Source organism: Procambarus clarkii, chromosome 23 (genome assembly GCF_040958095.1).
Source record: "Procambarus clarkii isolate CNS0578487 chromosome 23, FALCON_Pclarkii_2.0, whole genome shotgun sequence".
Classification (NCBI taxonomy): Eukaryota; Metazoa; Arthropoda; class Malacostraca; order Decapoda; family Cambaridae; genus Procambarus; species Procambarus clarkii.
The window spans coordinates 35,825,136-35,843,538 of NC_091172.1; the positions used below are offsets into that span (position 1 = coordinate 35,825,136).

At 48.2% G+C, this 18,403-nt stretch overlaps 1 protein-coding gene across 3 annotated transcripts in view; it reads left to right on the forward strand.

The window, feature by feature from the left end:
- Positions 1-17,733, forward strand: part of LOC123763916 (VWFA and cache domain-containing protein 1) — a 135,750-nt gene extending 118,017 nt beyond the window's left edge. For 2 of the 3 annotated variants that reach the window (XM_069330180.1, XM_069330181.1), the window contains exons 19-23: positions 3,562-3,717; positions 9,764-9,877; positions 15,737-16,319; positions 16,525-16,710; positions 16,913-17,446. In XM_069330180.1, the coding sequence (XP_069186281.1) occupies positions 3,562-3,717; positions 9,764-9,877; positions 15,737-16,319; positions 16,525-16,710; positions 16,913-17,295 (1,422 nt within the window). In that variant the 3' untranslated portion in view covers positions 17,296-17,446. Of the gene's footprint in view, positions 1-3,561; positions 3,718-9,763; positions 9,878-15,736; positions 16,320-16,524; positions 16,711-16,912 lie in introns of all 3 variants that reach the window. The other variant, XM_069330179.1, reaches the window with a different exon arrangement.
- The last annotated feature ends 670 nt before the right edge of the window (positions 17,734-18,403 follow it).

Here is an 18,403-nt window from a genome sequence, read left to right on the forward strand (position 1 = left end):
ACACGCATACACGTGAAAAAAAAATTACCAGCTGCCGACCAGTGGGCAGAGAGCACCACGCCGGCCAGGCGAAGAAGGCACAAAACTGCATCAAAAGGCCCACCTCGACAACAAATCCTCAAAGTCCCAGCACGACCACAACACGTGCCAAGACCCAAAAAGATCAGTCTGCAAGCCAGGAAGACCCCGGAACTCCAGAAGACAGAACCGGGTCACACATGAGGAAACAAAGCCCCCTGAACCCACAAAGGGGGCCCTAGAGGAAGAAATCTCTGGGAAGAAACCAAAGAACCCAAAGGAACCCGGAATCGAACCAGGGGAAGCCCAAACCACCACATTTGCCGGCGAAGATACACCACAGAAGGCAAAGCACAGCCCCCCATACAGAACCCCCAAGGAAACGGTCAAAACAGATCAAAAACCGAGGGACAAGGTGTGGGAGCAAGCATAACAGCCAGGGGACACTGAGCCCAAACCCAAGGGCCCAGAACCAAAACAGACAAAATGGAAAACCCGGTGTAAAATCAACACGCAAATGTTCCCAGAGGAACAGGAAACAGGCAGAAAACACCAGAAAAGCAAAGAAACGACAACAGGAGAATAAAACCACTGAAAAAAGGTGAAATCTCACCCAAAATGCTTGCTCACACACCCAGACGCATGTAAACAAACCGCAACGCCGCCCTGGTGGCCACGCCGGGAAACCAGCAGAAGAAATTGGCCACCAGAACAGAGGGCTGTGATCGACACAAAAGATACGAAAACACGCCAGCAAAAGTGGCAAGCAAGCAGACTGGATGGGCGAAAAACTCCGCCCAAAAGCAGAAAACCCAGACAGGGGCAAACTGCCCCAGAACTGCTAGCAGGCATCCCCCACAGCCCCGAGAACCAACAACAGAGGCGCCGGGGCAGAGCCGTCCTCCAAGCCCTCTGCCCCTAAAGAAAAGGAAGAGTCCATGGGAAAGGCAGCAAGAAAGGTCTGCTGGTAAGACCCAGAAGCCTTGGCAGGAGGAACAGGCTCGAAAACCTCTGTCCCCAACCCAAACAAGGCAGCCCCTGAAAACTGCCCGAGTCTCGGCCCCAACTAAACCCCGCCCCGACCCCGAAATCCGCAGACGGTCAGGAGCCAGGAACAGGGAGGGAAAGGGGCGAACAGCACCTAACCAAAACGGGGCGGCCTCGGGGCGTCCGAGTGGGAAACCAACCTAGCATGTTGCAGCAACCTAACCTAGCTTGCAACATGGATGCCGCCTGTACTCTGAACAGTAATAACATCAGGAGAGTACTGGAGAATAAGCAGAGAATATCTCTCGCAAGACTCCGGGTCAAGGTCAAGGGGAGCCGGTCGGCCGAGCGTGGGAGCCGGTCGGCCGAGCGGACAGCACACTGGACTTGTGATCCTGTGGTCCTGGGTTCGATCCCAGGCGCCGGCGAGAAACAATGAGCAGAGTTTCTTTCACCCTATGCCCCTGTTACCTAGCAGTAAAATAGGTACCTGGGAGTTAGTCAGCTGTCACGGGCTGCTTCCTGGGGGTGGAGGCCTGGTCCGCTGGGACACTAAAAAGCCCCGAAATCATCTCGAGAAGGTATCAGTGACCCAACAGGCAGCAAGACGGAGGTAAAAGTGGCAACTGTCACCCGGAGACAAGGGCACAGCAACCAACGATCCCGTACAAGACGGGTTGGAACCCAGAAGACACATTCAATGGTCCACCGAGCCCTGACAGGGGTTTCCAGAGCCCGTAGGCTGACTGCTACGAGAAGCCCAGGCAAGGTGTTGCTAACCGGTTAAGAAACCCAAAAATAACAAGAGGGTAGAGGATAGCACTGAAAACCCCTGCGACGTGTACAATCACGGGGGCCTAGCAGAGGGCCTCCAAACACTACCAGTGGAACTATAGCCACACTAGGCAGACCCCCACTAGGCAATTGAAAATAAAACAAAAGAAAAACCCCGCTAAAGTACACCGTCTCCAGAGGCAACAGGAACCGATCGCCACTTAGGTGGCAGGCTGTGCAACACCTTGACGCCCTAACCAACACAATACCAGTCCCTACCCAGGGCCAAACAAGGGCCCCAAGCCCCAGCTGGCCCCAAGGGCGAGGCAAATGCCGAGCAGCAAGAACCTCTACGGGAATGGTTCCCGAACGCCCCAGGGAAGATAACCCTGTCACGCAAGGGCAGTACTCACAGGGCGCTTAGGGAAAGAAGCCCCTAAGTGCACGCAGCCCTGGCACTGATGAGGTACTCCTGGCCACCGCTCAACACAACACACGGCAGTGAAGACCGCACAAGGCAAACACCGCCTAGGAAACTGAGGCCAGCGAAGTGTCTATCCCGGTTGACATTAGCTTACGAACTGAAGCTAGGCAGCCGGCGCGGTAGGTCCGGGGCTCCCCCCCTCCTCTTCTCGGGCACGGGGTGGGCTGTGCGGACGATCGGCGCGGCAGTAAAGTGTGATGTTTGCTTGTTTGCTTATTTCTTTGGGATTGTAGGGAGTTTCTACATGTGTTCGTTTTTTTTGTTTTAGTTTTTTACCATGTGGGGTTTGTTTTGTTATGCCTACCTTTCTGGGTGCCTGACCCCAGTCGATGACAGATAAGGAAACCCCCAACCACAAGGAGGATTTCCAGGGCCATTGCTCCCTGAAACCTCTCTGAAGGAGCCAGGTTCTGGCACTGGTCCCTGGTAGGTCTGAACTCCTTAGCTAATGTCCCGGTGTTTATAACATACATTAGCCTGATAAGCTCCAGGGAGCCTCCGGGGCTCCCCACAGAAAACCAGCTTTGAATGAAACGTCATTTTCTGGCCGAGTCCTGGAGGCTCCCTGACACCCTCCCTCTTTCCGGTCGGCAGTTTTCATCATTCTACAAACTGAGGGGGTGGAGTGGCTGGCTTGCCTGAGCGGACTTTCCCTCTTTCCCTGTAGAGGGAGGAAAGGGGGGGGCGGAGCTAATGAGTGCGAGTGCTAGTTGGATGACGATTTGCCTGTTTCATTTTTCTTTGGGGGGAGGGAGTTCTTTGGCTCTGTTTGGATGTAGGTTGCAATTTTAACCAGTTAGAGGTTTTGTTTCACTTACCTCTCTGGTGGTATTCCCGGTCGATGGTAGACATGACAAACTATAAATGTAAAGTGCTCATATAGCCATGGCTCCCTGTGCCTTTCTAAGGCTACCAGGTTCTGGCTCGTGGTGCCCGGTAGGCACTAGAACTCCCGGGACTGATGATATCTAATATGGCACATGTCAGTTTGGATAGCTTCAGGGAGCCTCCGAGGCTCGCCCAGAAAATGGCATTTCATTACATTTTGTGCAGGTTTTATTTGTAGACAATGTTTTCCTGTAAGAGCTTTATTAAAGCCCTTACTGGCAAAATGTTATCCACAGTCCTACTCTGAACTTAGTGATTCTTTACATGTTTGAAGGCTTAAATGAGGGTGCCATAGATGTCCAACTTTTGACCAATCACATTTTGAATGTACAGTATTTTATAGTTTGAAGTGATTAAATTATTTGTTGCATTAGGCCTTGAAATTTCATTACTTAACAATCTCTCTACAGGAGCCTATTGTGTCCATGGAATTGCTGGCAGGTGGAGGTGGTCTGCTGTCAAAGACCTCTTGTGGTCGCTGGTGGCACGGTGCTAGTGAGAGGCATTATTCGCTTCGTCTTCCTGTGGGCCAGGTTGTTGCCTCATCTGGGCCAGAGATGGGACAGGTAAAATTTCTTTTTAAAAGTAGACTTGTAGTTTTATATTTTGTATATTTTTGGGTCAGCTGATAGTATATATGCCCAATAATTAAACTGGAAAAGTTATTTTTTTTTAAAGAGATAGTTTATCATATCATCCTGCCCTGGAAGTGAACCAGTAAGGCTAGTATGTTTTTGTGTAGACTGGCATTCATCTTCCAAATACAAATGAAATGGGAATAATAATAATACTCTAATCTTAGAGCCGTTGTGGATTGTTTATGTAATAAGACAATATTATTGTTCACACAGACCAATCTGTCACATATTGCTTTTCTTACTATATTTAAAATAAAAATTGGATAATATTGCTCTCAAAACATGGTTACATATGTCTCAACAATGAGGTACTATTTGACCTTTGCACTGTGGAAATCAATAACAGTCGTCTCAAGAAAAATGGCAATGTCTAGGTATGAATGACTTTTGTCCATTTCCATAAAATTTTTTTTTTAATCCTATAATGTTTGATCAGATCCTCTGCCCTGCTGAACTGTTTCTTTGGTCAGTGCAGTCTGCCATATGTAGGAAACAGAATCATTTGCCAATTTATTAAATGGAAGATAGTCTTTTCTGAGGTGAGCCCTTTTGGCTCCTGGGAGCTATCTGGGCTGATGTTAATGTATTAGACCCCTGGCATCAGTCAAAGCGAATAGAGTTCTTAGGCCTACCAGGGACCAAGAGCCAGAACAATGCCCCTCCTCAGAGAAGCGCGAGGAGCAATGGCCTATAGAACCCCCCCTGTGTGGTTGTAAGCATTCTATGTTTGCCATCGACCGGGTCAGGCACCCAGAAAGGTAAGCGCCCCAAACAAACCCCTATTCTGGTTAAAATATTGCTACTGAAAGCCAAACTAGTGGACAGAACTCCCCAAAGGAAAATGAGCAAACGAGCATGACGTCGCCGCGCTGCTATCTACGCAACCCCCCCTCCCTGTGATGGGGAAGGGGGAGCCTCAGACCTTCGTGCCAGCTCTCCACCCTGCAATTCTGTGGCTGATGTGAGGCTGGCAAGGTCGTGCGACTCTGGCCCCAGATTTCCAATCCTGTGCCTTGTGGTGTGGTGCTGTCTTCGGTGGTACACGAGCTAGGAGTATATTCACAAGTACTTGGGCTGCATGCGCCTAGGATCACCCTCTCTAGGTGCCCAGTAACTACTGCCCTTGGGGGCATCCTCCACAGGTCACCTTGGGGGCTACCTCCACAAGGTCTTTTACTGTTTGGTGATTGGCCACCCTCTAAGTCAGCTGGGGTGTTTCCTTCATCCCTGTTTGCCTGTGGGTAGGGGCTAGTATTCACTACTGCTTGGGGCACGGGGTGTACTGTGTAGCTAGTTATCACCTCTCATAGCGGCCGGCTCTGTTCTGCCTGAGTACGTTGTCCTTTTGCAGGGTTTTTCTTTTCTTTTTGTTTTCTTGTCTGGTGGGGGGTCTGCCCCTTAGTTTTGGTCTCAACCAGTTGTATCATGGTGGTGCCCTGCTAGAACCCCGTGAGTGTACACATCCTGGAGGGGGGAGGGGGACAGCTTTAGTAGTTCTGTTGGTAATTTTGAATGGCGGTTAGCAGTCCCCCTGCCTGGGCTTCCCTTAGCATGAGTTTCGTGTAATGGCCATCGGAAACCCTGCAGGGGCGCTTGGGTCTGTCATGAGCTTTTCCCGTCTGCTCTTTGCAGTCATGAGCTTTTCCAGTCTGCAGTTCTTCTGGACTACTTCCGTCTGCGCCCTGGATCCTCTGCCCTGCTCGGAGGACTGTTGTCTCCTGTTCGGATTCTGTTAGGGCCGGGTGCATGGATGGTGGACCTGGACCTCCAGGTCACTTCTTGGCACGTTCCTCTCCAGTTTTTCTGGGGCTAGCACGGTTGGTAATTACCTATGTGTACTTACCTAAGTGTAGTTACAGGATGAGAGCTACTCTCGTGGTGTCCCGTCTTCCCAGCACTCTTTGTCATATAATGCTTTGATTATCATTGTCATATTGTCATATAATGATTGTCATATGTCATAATATGTCTTAATATGATTGTCATACAATGCTTTGGTGGTGGGGCTTCAGGTTTGCTGTTTTTATTGCATTCCCTATTTTGTGAAGGGGCACTTTGTATACTCTTTGCATCTTTACCGGATCTTAGTGCCCTGTCTGCGTCTGAGATTCGGTGTCTGGCCTACCTCGATGACTGGCTGGAGTGGGCTCCCAGTCAGTCCGCTTGTCTGCTCGCCAGGGGATGGTTCTTTCCAGATCGCTGGGTTTGGTTTCCTGGTGATCTGGAGGTTTTACCTTCTGTTTCCGTCCCGGGTTCGGACCTGGGCCTTGTTTCAGGCTCTTGGGCCCCTCATTGTCTTCCCTCCAGAAGTGTTACTGTGGCTGTGGTCCCGCCTTTGGCTGTCAGGAGGGGGTCCCGGGTTGCTCAGCGGTTGCTTGGGCGGTTGTGCGGGAGTTTGCACTTCGGCGTGCTTGTCTGCCCGCGGAGTTGGGTTTGGCTCCGGCGTCGGTTGGTTCCTACGGAGACTCCACTTCCGCCTCTTGCATTCCTTGGGTTCCTCTGGGGATCTGGTGTTGGTGCTGCATCACCAGCTTCCTCTTTGGGGTTTTCGGGGTTCCGTGCCTTGGCAGCTCCCCGAGCCTTCGCTCGATGTGTTCACGGACGGGTCGTCTCTCGGCTGGGGCTTTGTGACCAGTGCTCACCAGGTCGGCCGAGGTTGATGGAGTCTGTCTGTCCGTCGGGCTCACAGCCCGGTTCAGGTGTTCATGGCTGTCTGGTTTGCGCTTCGGAGGGTTTGGGTCACTAGGTACTCTACCATTCAGCTCTGTTTGGACTGTTCTCTGGTGGTTCTTGCCGGAACCACAGGGGGTTTGGTTAACCGTGTGGTTCGTGTCCGGGGTGTGTCCTGCGTCCTGGTGGACAGCTGTCTCGGTTCATTCCTCTTCGTGGGTTGGCCAGTCGTCGCCGATTCGTTTTGTTGGCTCTGTTGGGCTTATGGACTCCTGGCCATGGACGTCTTCGGGTCGGCGTGGTCTAGGCGTCGCCCGTTTTGTGGCGCCCTTCCCACCTGCGAGGACTTCACGGTGGAGGCTTTCGGCAGGCCTGGTAGAGGTGGGGGGTACCTGTACCTCTTCTCCCGGTCCAGCTGTTGCTTCGGGTTCTGGCTCGGTTGCAGCCCATTCCCACGAGAACAGTCCTTATGGTTCCACGGTGGCCGGCCCGGCCTTCTTTTCAGACGCTGCTTGATAGGTGTCCGTACCCGGGGCGTTTTTCCTGAGGCTTCGCCTCTTTCAGTAGGCCGAATCGGTCCTGTCCGTGACTGGTTCGGCCTTCTCTTTGGCTCTTCGCGTCTGGTATTTTGACGCAGGTATCGCCATCTCTATGGTGTTCAGGTGGCTTTGTTGACGGTGTCCCACCTGCGAGCTTCGTCTTGGAGACTGTATGACGTTTATTACGTTTTCTCGCGTTTTGTTTCCCCTCCGGCCTGCTCATGAGTCGCCTGAGCCATCCTGGTCCTTGTTCAGGGTGCCTTCTTCTCTTCCCCTCAGTTTGTGGTAGCCCCTTCGGTTTCAGTTTCCTCCTCTTTGGTACTGGTGGTAGCTTTATTGGTGTGCAGCCTTTCTCTGTCCAGCGACGGTCGAGACGGCTGCTTTCCGGAGGGGTTCTTGGGGTATTGGTTCTTGTTTGGTTTGGCCGGGGGGTGCGTCCTGTGTTGTCCAGTTGTGCTTTTTGCTGTTGCCGGCATACCGTGCCTGGGGATGCGCTGTGGTTGATCCGGTTCCTTCGTTCCCTGTTTTCAGGGCTCGGGTCTCCCGGGTCGTCCGCAGTGTTTTCCTTCTTCCTGCGGTCTGTCTTTGCGCCCGTGCTGTTCAGACGTTTGCAGCAATTGCTGCTGTGTAGGTGACGTCTCGGGCTCATTTCGGGCGCAGGGAATTGTGGGTCGCACAGGTTTTTGGCCGCCCATCCATATGTGCGTCTGTTCTTGGGCGTTCTTGTTGCCTTGGGTCGCAGGTTTGCGACCGGTTGTCTTGGCTTTGCGTTGCAGAGTTTGTGGCGGCCGCCTCCCGGGTTAGCCCTTTCTTTTCCTTCTCTTTGGGTATGAAGTTCCAGGGAGCCGTAGGGGCTCCCCACAGAAAACCAGCGTTGAATGTAATGAAACGCCATTTTCTGGGTGAGCCCCGGAGGCTCCCTGGAAACCCTCCCTCCCACCGGTCGGCGGTTTTTTCGCGTTGGTTGAAGCTTAGCTTCCGAACTGGAGCTTGGCAGCCGGCGCGGTAGGTCCGGGGCTCCCCCCTCCCCCTCCCGGGGTGGGGAGGGCTGCGCGGACGATCGGCGCGGCAGTAAAGTGTGATGTTTGCTTGTTTGCTTGTTTCCTTGGGATTGTAGGGAGTTTTCCACCTCTCTGTTCGGTTTTTGTTGTAGTTTCTTACCATGTGGGGTTTGTTTTGTTACGCCTACCTTTCTGGGTGCCTAACCCCGGTCGATGGCAGATAAGGAAAACCCCCAACCATATGGGGTTTTCCAGGGCCATTGCTCCCTGAAACCTCTCTGAAGGGGCCAGGTTCTGGCGCTGGTCCCTGGTAGGTCTGAACTCCTTAGCTAATGTCCCGGTCTAACATAACATACATTAGCCCGATAAGCTCCAGGGAGCCTCCGGGGCTCACCCAGAAAATGGCGTTTCATTACATTCAACGCTGGTTTTTTGCTCCTTTGGTCGTGGTCGTGGTCGTAGGTTTGTCCGTCTGCAGCCGTCTCCCTTTTTTCTGGCAAAGAATGTGACTGCTGCTTTCCAGAGAGGTCCTTTTGTTGTTGTTGCTTAGGTTGTCAGGCCGGGGTTCACCTTGTGTTGTGTCCGGTTGCGGCCCTCCGCCATTATCTGCGCGCCACGGCTTCTGTGTCCGGGGACGCGCTTTGGGTTGATCCGGTTTCCCTTCTTCCCTGTTCGCGGGTTCGGGTCTCTCCGGTAGTCCGTGGGTTTATTAAATCTAGCCAGCCTGCGGTCTATCCCCGTGCCCATGACGTTCGTAAGTTTGCTGCTCTAGCTGCCGTCTTTGGCAATATGTTTTGGGCTGACATTCGGGCATGGGTTTTGTTTTTGGCAGTCGAACAGGTTCCTGGCTGCATGCTACCCCGTAGCATGCAGCTACATTCCTGGGGTACCCAACTGGGTTCCTGGGGCCCAGTCGGGCCTGTGTTGCTTTGGGTTGGCAGTTGCAGCCCATTGTCTCGACTTGGAGTTGAGGAGTAGAGAATCAATTGCCTCCCGATAGGTCCCCTTCTTATAAAGTCTTTGGTGAAGTTGCTTCGGGGAGCCGTAGGGGCTTCCCCCAGAAAACCAGCGTTAAGTGTAATGAAATGCCGTTTTCTGGGTGAGTCCCAGAGGCTCCCCGGCAACCCTTCCTCTCTCCACTCGGCGGTTTTTCACGTTTTTTATATCCAGCCTCAGAACTGGGGTGAGGATCGCCAGCGCAGGGTCTGCGGCTTCCCCTTCCCCGTCTTGGGGAGGGGGGAGCTGCGCAGACATGCGGCGTGGCTCGTGTGACGTCATGCTTGTTTGTTCCTTTTTCTTTTGGGAAGTTCTGTTCACTCGTTTTACAATTTTCGTTGTTAACCAAAATAGGGGTTTGTTTTGTGGAGGCACCTTTCTGGGTGCCTGTCCCAGTCGATGGCAGATATAGAATGCTCCAAATCACATGTGCATTTCTATAGGCCATTGCTCCTCGTGCCTCTGTGAGGGGGGTCAGGTTCTGGCTCGTGGTCCCCGGTAAGCCTAGAACTCCACCCACATCGACTGATGCAAAATAGTTAGGGTATCCATATCAGCCATGGATAGCTCTGGGGAGCTTTTGGGACTCGCCTAGAAAATGGCGTTTCATTACATTCAACGCTGGGTTTTTTTTATCCGAGTCAAAACCAGAGACTTTATTCATAATAACTTGTAGAAATACTTACTATTTTGGCTGAAGTATTGAAAACAAAATTTGACCATTTTGTTTATCTGTTACAAATTACAGTATTTTATGTTTGTTTTCAGAATGACAACTCATGCTTGCATTATGCCCTCACTGCAGTACCTGCGACCAACCTCATCCTGGGCATAATCAACCAGACCTGCAGCCCAGCTGTCGCCTTTTGTCCATGTAGCATGGTACATAAGTAGTTTTCTATTTTCATAGTGATTTTACATCTGTCCCTATTTGCCAAAATAATATGAGATTATCAAATGGAGTTCTAGCCTACCAGGGACCACGAGTCAAAATCTGACCCCTTCAGAGAAGCACGAGGAGCAATGGCCTATAGAAGCCCCTCATGTGGTTGGAAGTGTTCTATGTCTGCCATCTACTGAGTTAGGTACCCAGAAAGGCAGATGTCACAAAACAAATTCCACCTGGTTAAAATTGCTACAAAAACCGAACTGTCAAGCAGAACTCCATAATCTGAAACGAGCAAACAAGCATGACGTCACAACCGCCGCTGCCCCACTATCTATGCAGCTCTAACCGCCCTAGGAGGCAGAAGGGGAAGCCCCAGACCCCTTGCGCCGGCCATCCAACCCCAGTTCAGAGACAGAATATCAAAACGCAAAAACCGCCAATCAGAGCGAGGGAGGGTTGCCAGGGAGCCTCCGGGACTTGCCCAGAAAATGGTGTTCATTACATTCAACGCTGGTTGTCTGTGGAGGGCCCCTTCGGTTCCCTGGAGCTAGCTAACTACAGAAAAAGACAAGAGGGGCTTACTTCCGGTGGGAGGCTGCTGACACTCGCACCTCAACGCGAAGTCGAGACAACTGGCTGCAATCTACGACCCAAAGCTACACACACACCAGACTAGAGCCAGGCACATTAATGAGGTAATGGATGGCTAGGACCCTGTTCAACCACCAAAATCCTCACGCGCAAATGTCAGCCCAAGACATATTACCAAAAACGGCAGCCAAAGCAGCAAATTTGCGGACGTCTGGACATGAGGATAGACCACAGGCAGGCTGGACTGAATAACCCTGCGTACGACCTGGAAGACCTGAGCGCTGGAACAGGGAAGAAGGGAAACCGAATCAACCCAAAGCACGTCCCCGGTCACAGTGGCTGTGGCGCGAAAATAACGGCGGAGAGCCGCAACCGAACATAACACATGATGCACCATCCTGGCTGAACCAACCAAGCATCAACCACCCAACGACCCCTCCAGAAAGCTGCTGTCTCGCTCTTCACCAGAAAAGGAGGAGACAGTTGCAAACGAACAAACCTATCTCCAGGATCGAAAGAGCAAAAACCTCTGCACTGGAGGAGAGCATGAAGCTTCCGAACCTGACCCCCAGAGGCCAATGCCAACAAGAAAAGAGCCTTGTCAAGACAATCCCAAATCAAAGGGGCCACCACAAATCTAGAAGAGAGAAAAGAGAGCACCCGGTCCAATGACCAAGATGGCTCAGGCGGCACATGAGCAGGCCGGAGGTGAAACAACGCACGAGACAGCATGCAAAACAGAGTGGAGGTAACATCCACCCCAAACGCAATCAGGAGCAACTCTGCCAGCGCTGCACAATATGAGGCGACAGTATTCGGCATAAGATGTGACAGTCCAGAAACAGCCAAGAGAGAAAGGACATAACAACCCAATCTGACACCAAAGACAATCTACAAAAAGATAAAAAAGTAACAAAAGGACCACCAGGAGACTTCATGCTGCCGCCAAGTTTAAACTCGCAGGTGGGACGCCATCAAAGAAGCCACCTGATCAACATACAAATGGTGATAAACCCACGTCAGAATGACCATTTGCGAAGATCAAAGAAGATCAAACCAGCCATATACCCGACTGAACCGATCTGCTGAAAAAAGTGGAGCTGCAGAAAAGTCCTCAGGTTCAGACACCGAGCAAGCAGTGCCAGAAAGCAAGGCTGGGCCAGCCACCAAGGGGCCAACAAGCCTATCCTTCCTTAGTAAGTCTCCAAACGAGGCAGAACCCGAAGCAATTGCTGAACCGGCGGAAAGAGGTACAGGTAACCCCACCTCGACCAGTCCTGCTGAAAGGCATCGACCCCCACGGCCTCGCTGTCGTGGAAGGTTGCCACATATGCCAGGAGACGCCTTGACAATACTGACGTGAAGAAGTTCACCTCCAGGTGTCTGTACGTTTTGCAGAGCCAACTGAACGAGTCGGCGTCAACTGTCCATTCCATGGATATGGGAATGAACCGGGACAGGCCATGCTCCAGGATGTTGGACACCCCCCTTGATGTAAACTGCCCGGAGAGCCAAACCCCAAGAACTCAGCAGACGAGTCACCTGTGTGTGTATTTACCTAGTTGTATTTACCTAATTGTGCTTGCGGGGGTTGAGTTCTGCTCTTTCGACCCGCCTCTCAACTGTCAATCAACTGTTTCTACTACTACTACTTTTTTTCTCCCACACCACACACAAACACACCAGGAAGCAGCCCGTGACAGCTGACTAACTCCCAGGTACCTATTTACTGCTATGTAACAGGGGCATAGGGTGAAAGAAACTCTGTCCATCATTTCTCGCCGGCGCCCGGGATCTAACCCTGGATCACAGGATCACGTGTCCAGCGTGCTGTCCGCTCGGCCACTGGTGTGTGTGAAAAAAATTGGTTAGTAATTAGTAACAGTTAATTGACAGTTGAGAGGCAAGCCAAAAGAGCAGAGCTCAACCCCTGCAAGCACAACTAGGTGAATGCCTGAAGCGACCAGCCCCAAAGAGCCAAGGACCGCATCGAACACCCTCGGTTCAGGAAGTGAACCCTCCAAAGCGACAGCCGCGAACTCCCGCACCGTGCTGTGAGCCTGATGAAAAGACGGACCCCATCGCCTCTGACCGGCCTGGTGAGCACTAGTCAGAAAACCCCAGCCAAGAGACTACGCATCCGTGTACACATCGAGCGATTGGTCAGATAAGCGCCAAGGCACTGAACCCCCCAAAAAACGATGAGGAAGCCAACAACGCAGCAGTCGATGCAAGACCCCTGGAGGATGAACCCAAAGATCACGAGAGCTGCGGGAGGGACTTCCCCTGAAGGAACCAGAACAGCAGCCGAAGCCAGACTCGACCTGGTGGGTAAACCAGCACTGTGAAGTTCAGACTCTCACACAGCTGCTCAATCATCCAACAAATGACCCGGGATCTCCCCAGAAACAGCCTAAGGTGGGACCGCAGCTGCAGCAAAAATGCCGGAGGAAGAGACAAGGAAAAGGTCCGAGAGTCCCACACATGACCCAGTCTAGTCTGAGCCCAAAAGGAAACCCAGAAGGGACTTCCTCCAGTTTTCTAAGAATCTGAAACCGGCGAGCTGGGAGAGAACTAAACCCCTGGTGAGCAGACCCCAGACCGGCTGGGAGCCCACAACAGCCAGTCATCGAAGTGGCAGAGTGGTCATCCGAAAGGAAGGGCAAAAAACCTAGAGGTTCAGACAGGACACGTCCCAAATAAACCTCATATCCGCACAGTCCCATTTTGGAATTGGAAACATGTGAGAAGCCAACCTGAGGGATGGTGTTGTTTCGACCACGTCCAGGCACACCCACTCCAAGATGACTTGACAGAGTGCAAGAGAAGAGGCCTGCCCCACGAACCCCGATCCCCACGAAGGAGGAGGAGCCACCATACACCACCGCAGGCCAGAGGAAACGCCCACAAATCGCATGACCCTGGGTGAGTAAAAAGAGCGAGCCTTTCCCCCATCACTGTCAACAGGCCGAATCACAAAATGGCTGACTCCCATTATGCGAACCCGAACAACATGCAGAGTGATCATCACGCCAACCAAATGCCGTCGGGTCCAAAGGAAGCACTGTCCTAAGTTGGCACCATTGACCCACCTGGACTGGAGGAACAGAGAAACCTGGCTCTGCACCTCTGGGAACGACCACCACGGCCCACCCCCCAGAGAGCCAACAAGTCTGACACAGGGTGACAGTTAGGAGAAGCCGCCTGCAAATACTGTATAACCGCAAAATCCGCAAACAGCAATGGACAAAAAGGTGACGAAAATCTAAGAGCCATGGCCCACACATATTCCATAGAATGAGCGAGCACAGTCTGCCAGCACGCGAGGCGGGAAGCAAAGAACAGAGACACCGCCTCCTTCAAAATCGGCACAAACAACTTCAACAAGGCAGCCGACGCCTGAGCAACTGAGGCAAGCATGCCAGACACAGGGCCCGGTCTCCAGCACCACATCCTTCTCAAGCCAGTCCAAAGACAGCTCGAGCAGGGAAAAGAAACACAAAACCGAAGTCAAGGGCTTCTGGGCTCGCAAATTCTTAGTCACCAGGGATGCTGAAAGGATGGGAACTTGCATATGGAGTGGCACCTGACCAATAACCTTAGGAAGAATGGGGGCGAACAAGCACACGTTGAAGTGCCCCAACTCACTTCCCTGGTAAATCTCAACCACAGTAGAAGTTTCCCGCCACTCATCTGTGCGGGTCTGACAAAACGAATGCCAAGCCCTAACAAAAAAGGACAGTCTGCTAATGAGGATGACTGGTAGAAATATATATATATTTATAAAAATATATATATATATATATATATATATATATATATATATATATATATATATATATATATATATATATATATATTATATATATATATATATATATATATAATATATATATATATATATATATATATATATAATATATATATATATAATATATATATATAATATATATATATATATATATATATATATTATATATATATATATATATATATATATATATATATATATATATATATATATATATATATATATATATATATATATATATATATATATATATATATATTTATTTATTTATTTTTCATCCAAGTACAGTACACATTTTACTGTTGCGTTAAACAGAAGCTACAGTTAAGGAATTGCACCCAGTAAATCCTCCCCGGCCAGGATACGAACCCATGACATAGCGCTATATATATATATATACAGTAATATATATATATATATATATATGTCGTACCTAGTAGCCAGAACGCACTTCTCAGCCTACTATGGAAGGCCCGATTTGCCTAATAAGCCAAGTTTTCATGAATTAATTGTTTTTCGACAACCTAACCTACCTAACCTAACCTAACGTAACTTTTTCGGCTACATAACCAAACCTAACCTATAAAGATAGGTTAGGTTAGGTTAGGTAGGGTTGGTTAGGTTCGGTCATATATCTACGTTAATTTTAACTCCAATAAAAAAAATTGACCTCATACATAATGAAATGGGTAGCTTTATCATTTCAAAGGAAAAAAATTAGAAAAAAATATATTAATTCAGGAAAACTTGACTTATTAGGCAAATCGGGCCTTGAATAGTAAGCCAAAAAGTGAGTTCTGGCTACTAGGTACGACATATATATATATATATATATATATATATATATATATATATATATATATATATATATATATATAAAGTTTGTGAGGGTACCACCTCTGGTGCCAATGTGGGGACCCATAGCCTCGGAGAAGAAAATAAAGTATTCAGAGGAGACCTTGTGGTTTCTCACTGAACACTAATATTATCTTCTCCTACCACCCCCATTCATTTGTATGTACACATATATATTTACTTTATTTGAACTTTGTTACAAAAAAGGAGTTACATATGGGTTACAAAGATGGTTATCATAGGTTGTCGAGTTCCTCCAGCTCCTCAGATGACGGGCAGGAACCCTGGATGCAGTGCGCATTTCCCCTCTGTATCGCCACACTGAGGCGCTGGAAAAGAAAGCTTGCAGCTCTTGGGTCCCTTGTTGTTTCAATGAGCCTAGAACCAAGTTCCTTCAAAAAAAAATATATATACATGTATATAATTTTTTTTTTTTTAAATATATATATATATATATATATATATATATATATATATATATATATATATATATATATATATATATATATATATATATATATATATATATATATAATTTTTTTTTATTTTTTTTTTTATTTATTTTTTTTTATTTTTTTATTTTTTTTATTTGCAGGATGATAGGCTGTGTCTCAATTGTCAGCTGGTGGAGGCTGGTGCTTGTGAGTGCCCCTGCGAGTGTCCCTTGTTGTCACGCCCGTGCACTGCTTCTGCAGCTGATTATTCTTCTGCTACCACTCAATCATCAGCTCCTTTGGAGTCTCTCAGTAACTACACAAGCGATTCTTTTAGCCAGCACTGGCAAACATTTTTTGATGCAGGTTTCATTAAAGGCCAACTCATGCCTCAAGTTCTGGAACTGGCCACACAACCTCCAGATATGGCTCCCACCTGTGGCCGAACTCCAGAAGCTGCCATGCCACTTCAGTATTCTATTGGCCTGTTAGCTCACCTTGACTCGTGCCTCTCTGTGTCATGCACTGCTCATATAACACACAAATCATGTTTAGGTGTTGTTGGCTGCATTTGGTGTTCCGTGACAAGTGATAGACAGTCACGTATGACACACCCACATTGTATGGAGGTTCATCAGTGCTATGGTGGTGTCCTTGGAGGGCCTTCACCATATCCTCATGGACTTGCAACCCTCCCTCATTCAGACAACACCCATGGCAGCTCCGGAAATCCCATTGGACCTGGTAAGGGGAAGAGTTCTTTAGTAACTTTAACATTTTTTTGTAATTTTCTTGCAGTTATAATTACAGTAATGTACTCTAATTATCTGATAATTATAACTTTAGTGTCAAAATTCAGTAACTCCTAGAATCTGACAAGCTTGAAATTGCAGTAAGTTACAGTTCTGTCATATTATAATAAATGTGGAGAACACTTATCGCATTCCAGTGGCTGGCGGGGTCATGGCGGTGTTCCTGGTTGTAGCTCTAGCTGTCTACTGTTATCGGCAACACGTGGGTGGCAGCAACCGCACGCTCTACACTCCTGCCAACTTTCAGACTCGGCCTCCCCAGCATCCTCTGTACCAGTCACAGCCCACTCATCAACTTGACAATGTTGATGAAGATCTCTTAGGTAAATTTTATGCCAGAAATGATACAGCTTATAAATTTAAAATAGGTTTAAAAATCAGTTCAAGTTAATTCACTTCAGTCACATCAAATATGAAAAAATTCTATGAACTTTTCATCTTTATGTAGATTTGCTAACTTGAGAGTACGGTGAAGCCGATATTTTAAAAGAATATTGCAGTGAAGTTTGATTTTCATGATTTCAGGAGATGTATCTGGGGTAGGACTAGGAGCTGCTGCTACAGTTAGCCCATACCGCATGAACCCTGGGTACCGTCGTCCCCCAGGTGTGGCAGATTCCAGTGATCAAGGTTACTCTACCATGACTCCTCATGATGATTCGGAAAACCTTAACTACACAGACTTAGGAGGACTTGTAGGCCTTCCAACAAGGCATATGCTAGATGATCCCCCTTCATTATCTGGTTGGTCTCCCCCTCCATCTCCTGTGCCCCGGGATAGACATGATGGTGGACTGGAAAACCACAATAATTATGAGCCCTCCCATACACTTTTGGCTTCTGCCAAGCGCAGTGGTCCAAATATTATTCAAGTGCCAGTTACCGTTCACATGGTGGATACTGTATGAGGTTAATTGTGTTGTTTATTGTGACCTAGTATCCACATACCTCCAAATGATTTCAGGGGAAAAGTTGTAGAAAATTATTGAAAAAAAGTCAGTTTTAAAAAATTTACAGCAGGCATACATTGTCTATTGAGGGAGTAAGCTCTGGGCTCAGTAGACTCTTGAACAGTATTATATTAGAGGTTATACTTGAAATATGTCCCTGATTGTTCTTATTGGATGACTGCCGAGCAGCTAGTAGGCTCTATACAAATGCATGGGTCATTTATCTAGATTCCACAACAGTTCCATTAGTGCTTTAAAGAGCATGTGTATAAGGTGCACAAAGTGTATTACCTCGTGGAATTTAATATTTTTAAAAGCAACTATTCTTAATGATAAGACTTGTACAGCTGTAAGACATAAAGTTTTTTAAGTAATAAAACTTTAACTTTAGATATTTTAAGTATGATATATCTAGTCCATAACTGCAGCTAATGTTTGGTATGAAAACTTGCCAAGGTTTTGGTACTAAAATGAAGCCACTTAGCATGCATTGAGGACTTCTCTATGAACCAAAGATAGTAATTGACTGGGCATTATTATTAATATTTTTTAGCTTTGTATATGAGGATTGAGCTCAAGAATCCCAGGCTTCAGTTACCAATAGATAAAAAGATAACTAGTATTTTTTATACTGTGCCTCAGTCTTGTAGGAGAAATGCCCAGTTCAGGGGTTACTATATTCCAGGGCTTTTAAATTAGGTTACAAAGTGCGTGCACTGATGCCACTCGACATTGGCATCAGTTGCCTGTGATGAGTCGGGAAAAGTTTTTGTTGTCAAAATGGTTGTAATAAGAATTGGATACTCAGTGTATAATGTATTAATATCATTTGAGTGTTTTTCAACTTGTAAACAGATGCTACATATATTTTTCTGGTTCATTAGTGAACAAGGCACTCAGACATGTCAGTGTGATGATTCTTTCCCTTCTCTCCCAAATTATCCATAACTATCTTGCAAAAATGTCACATCATTGGCAATCTATGCAAATTGGCTGACAACTTATGAAGCATTTCCACTAAGACTTGTTCTATGACTTTTGTTCGAAAGCATGTCATCCTTCGTCC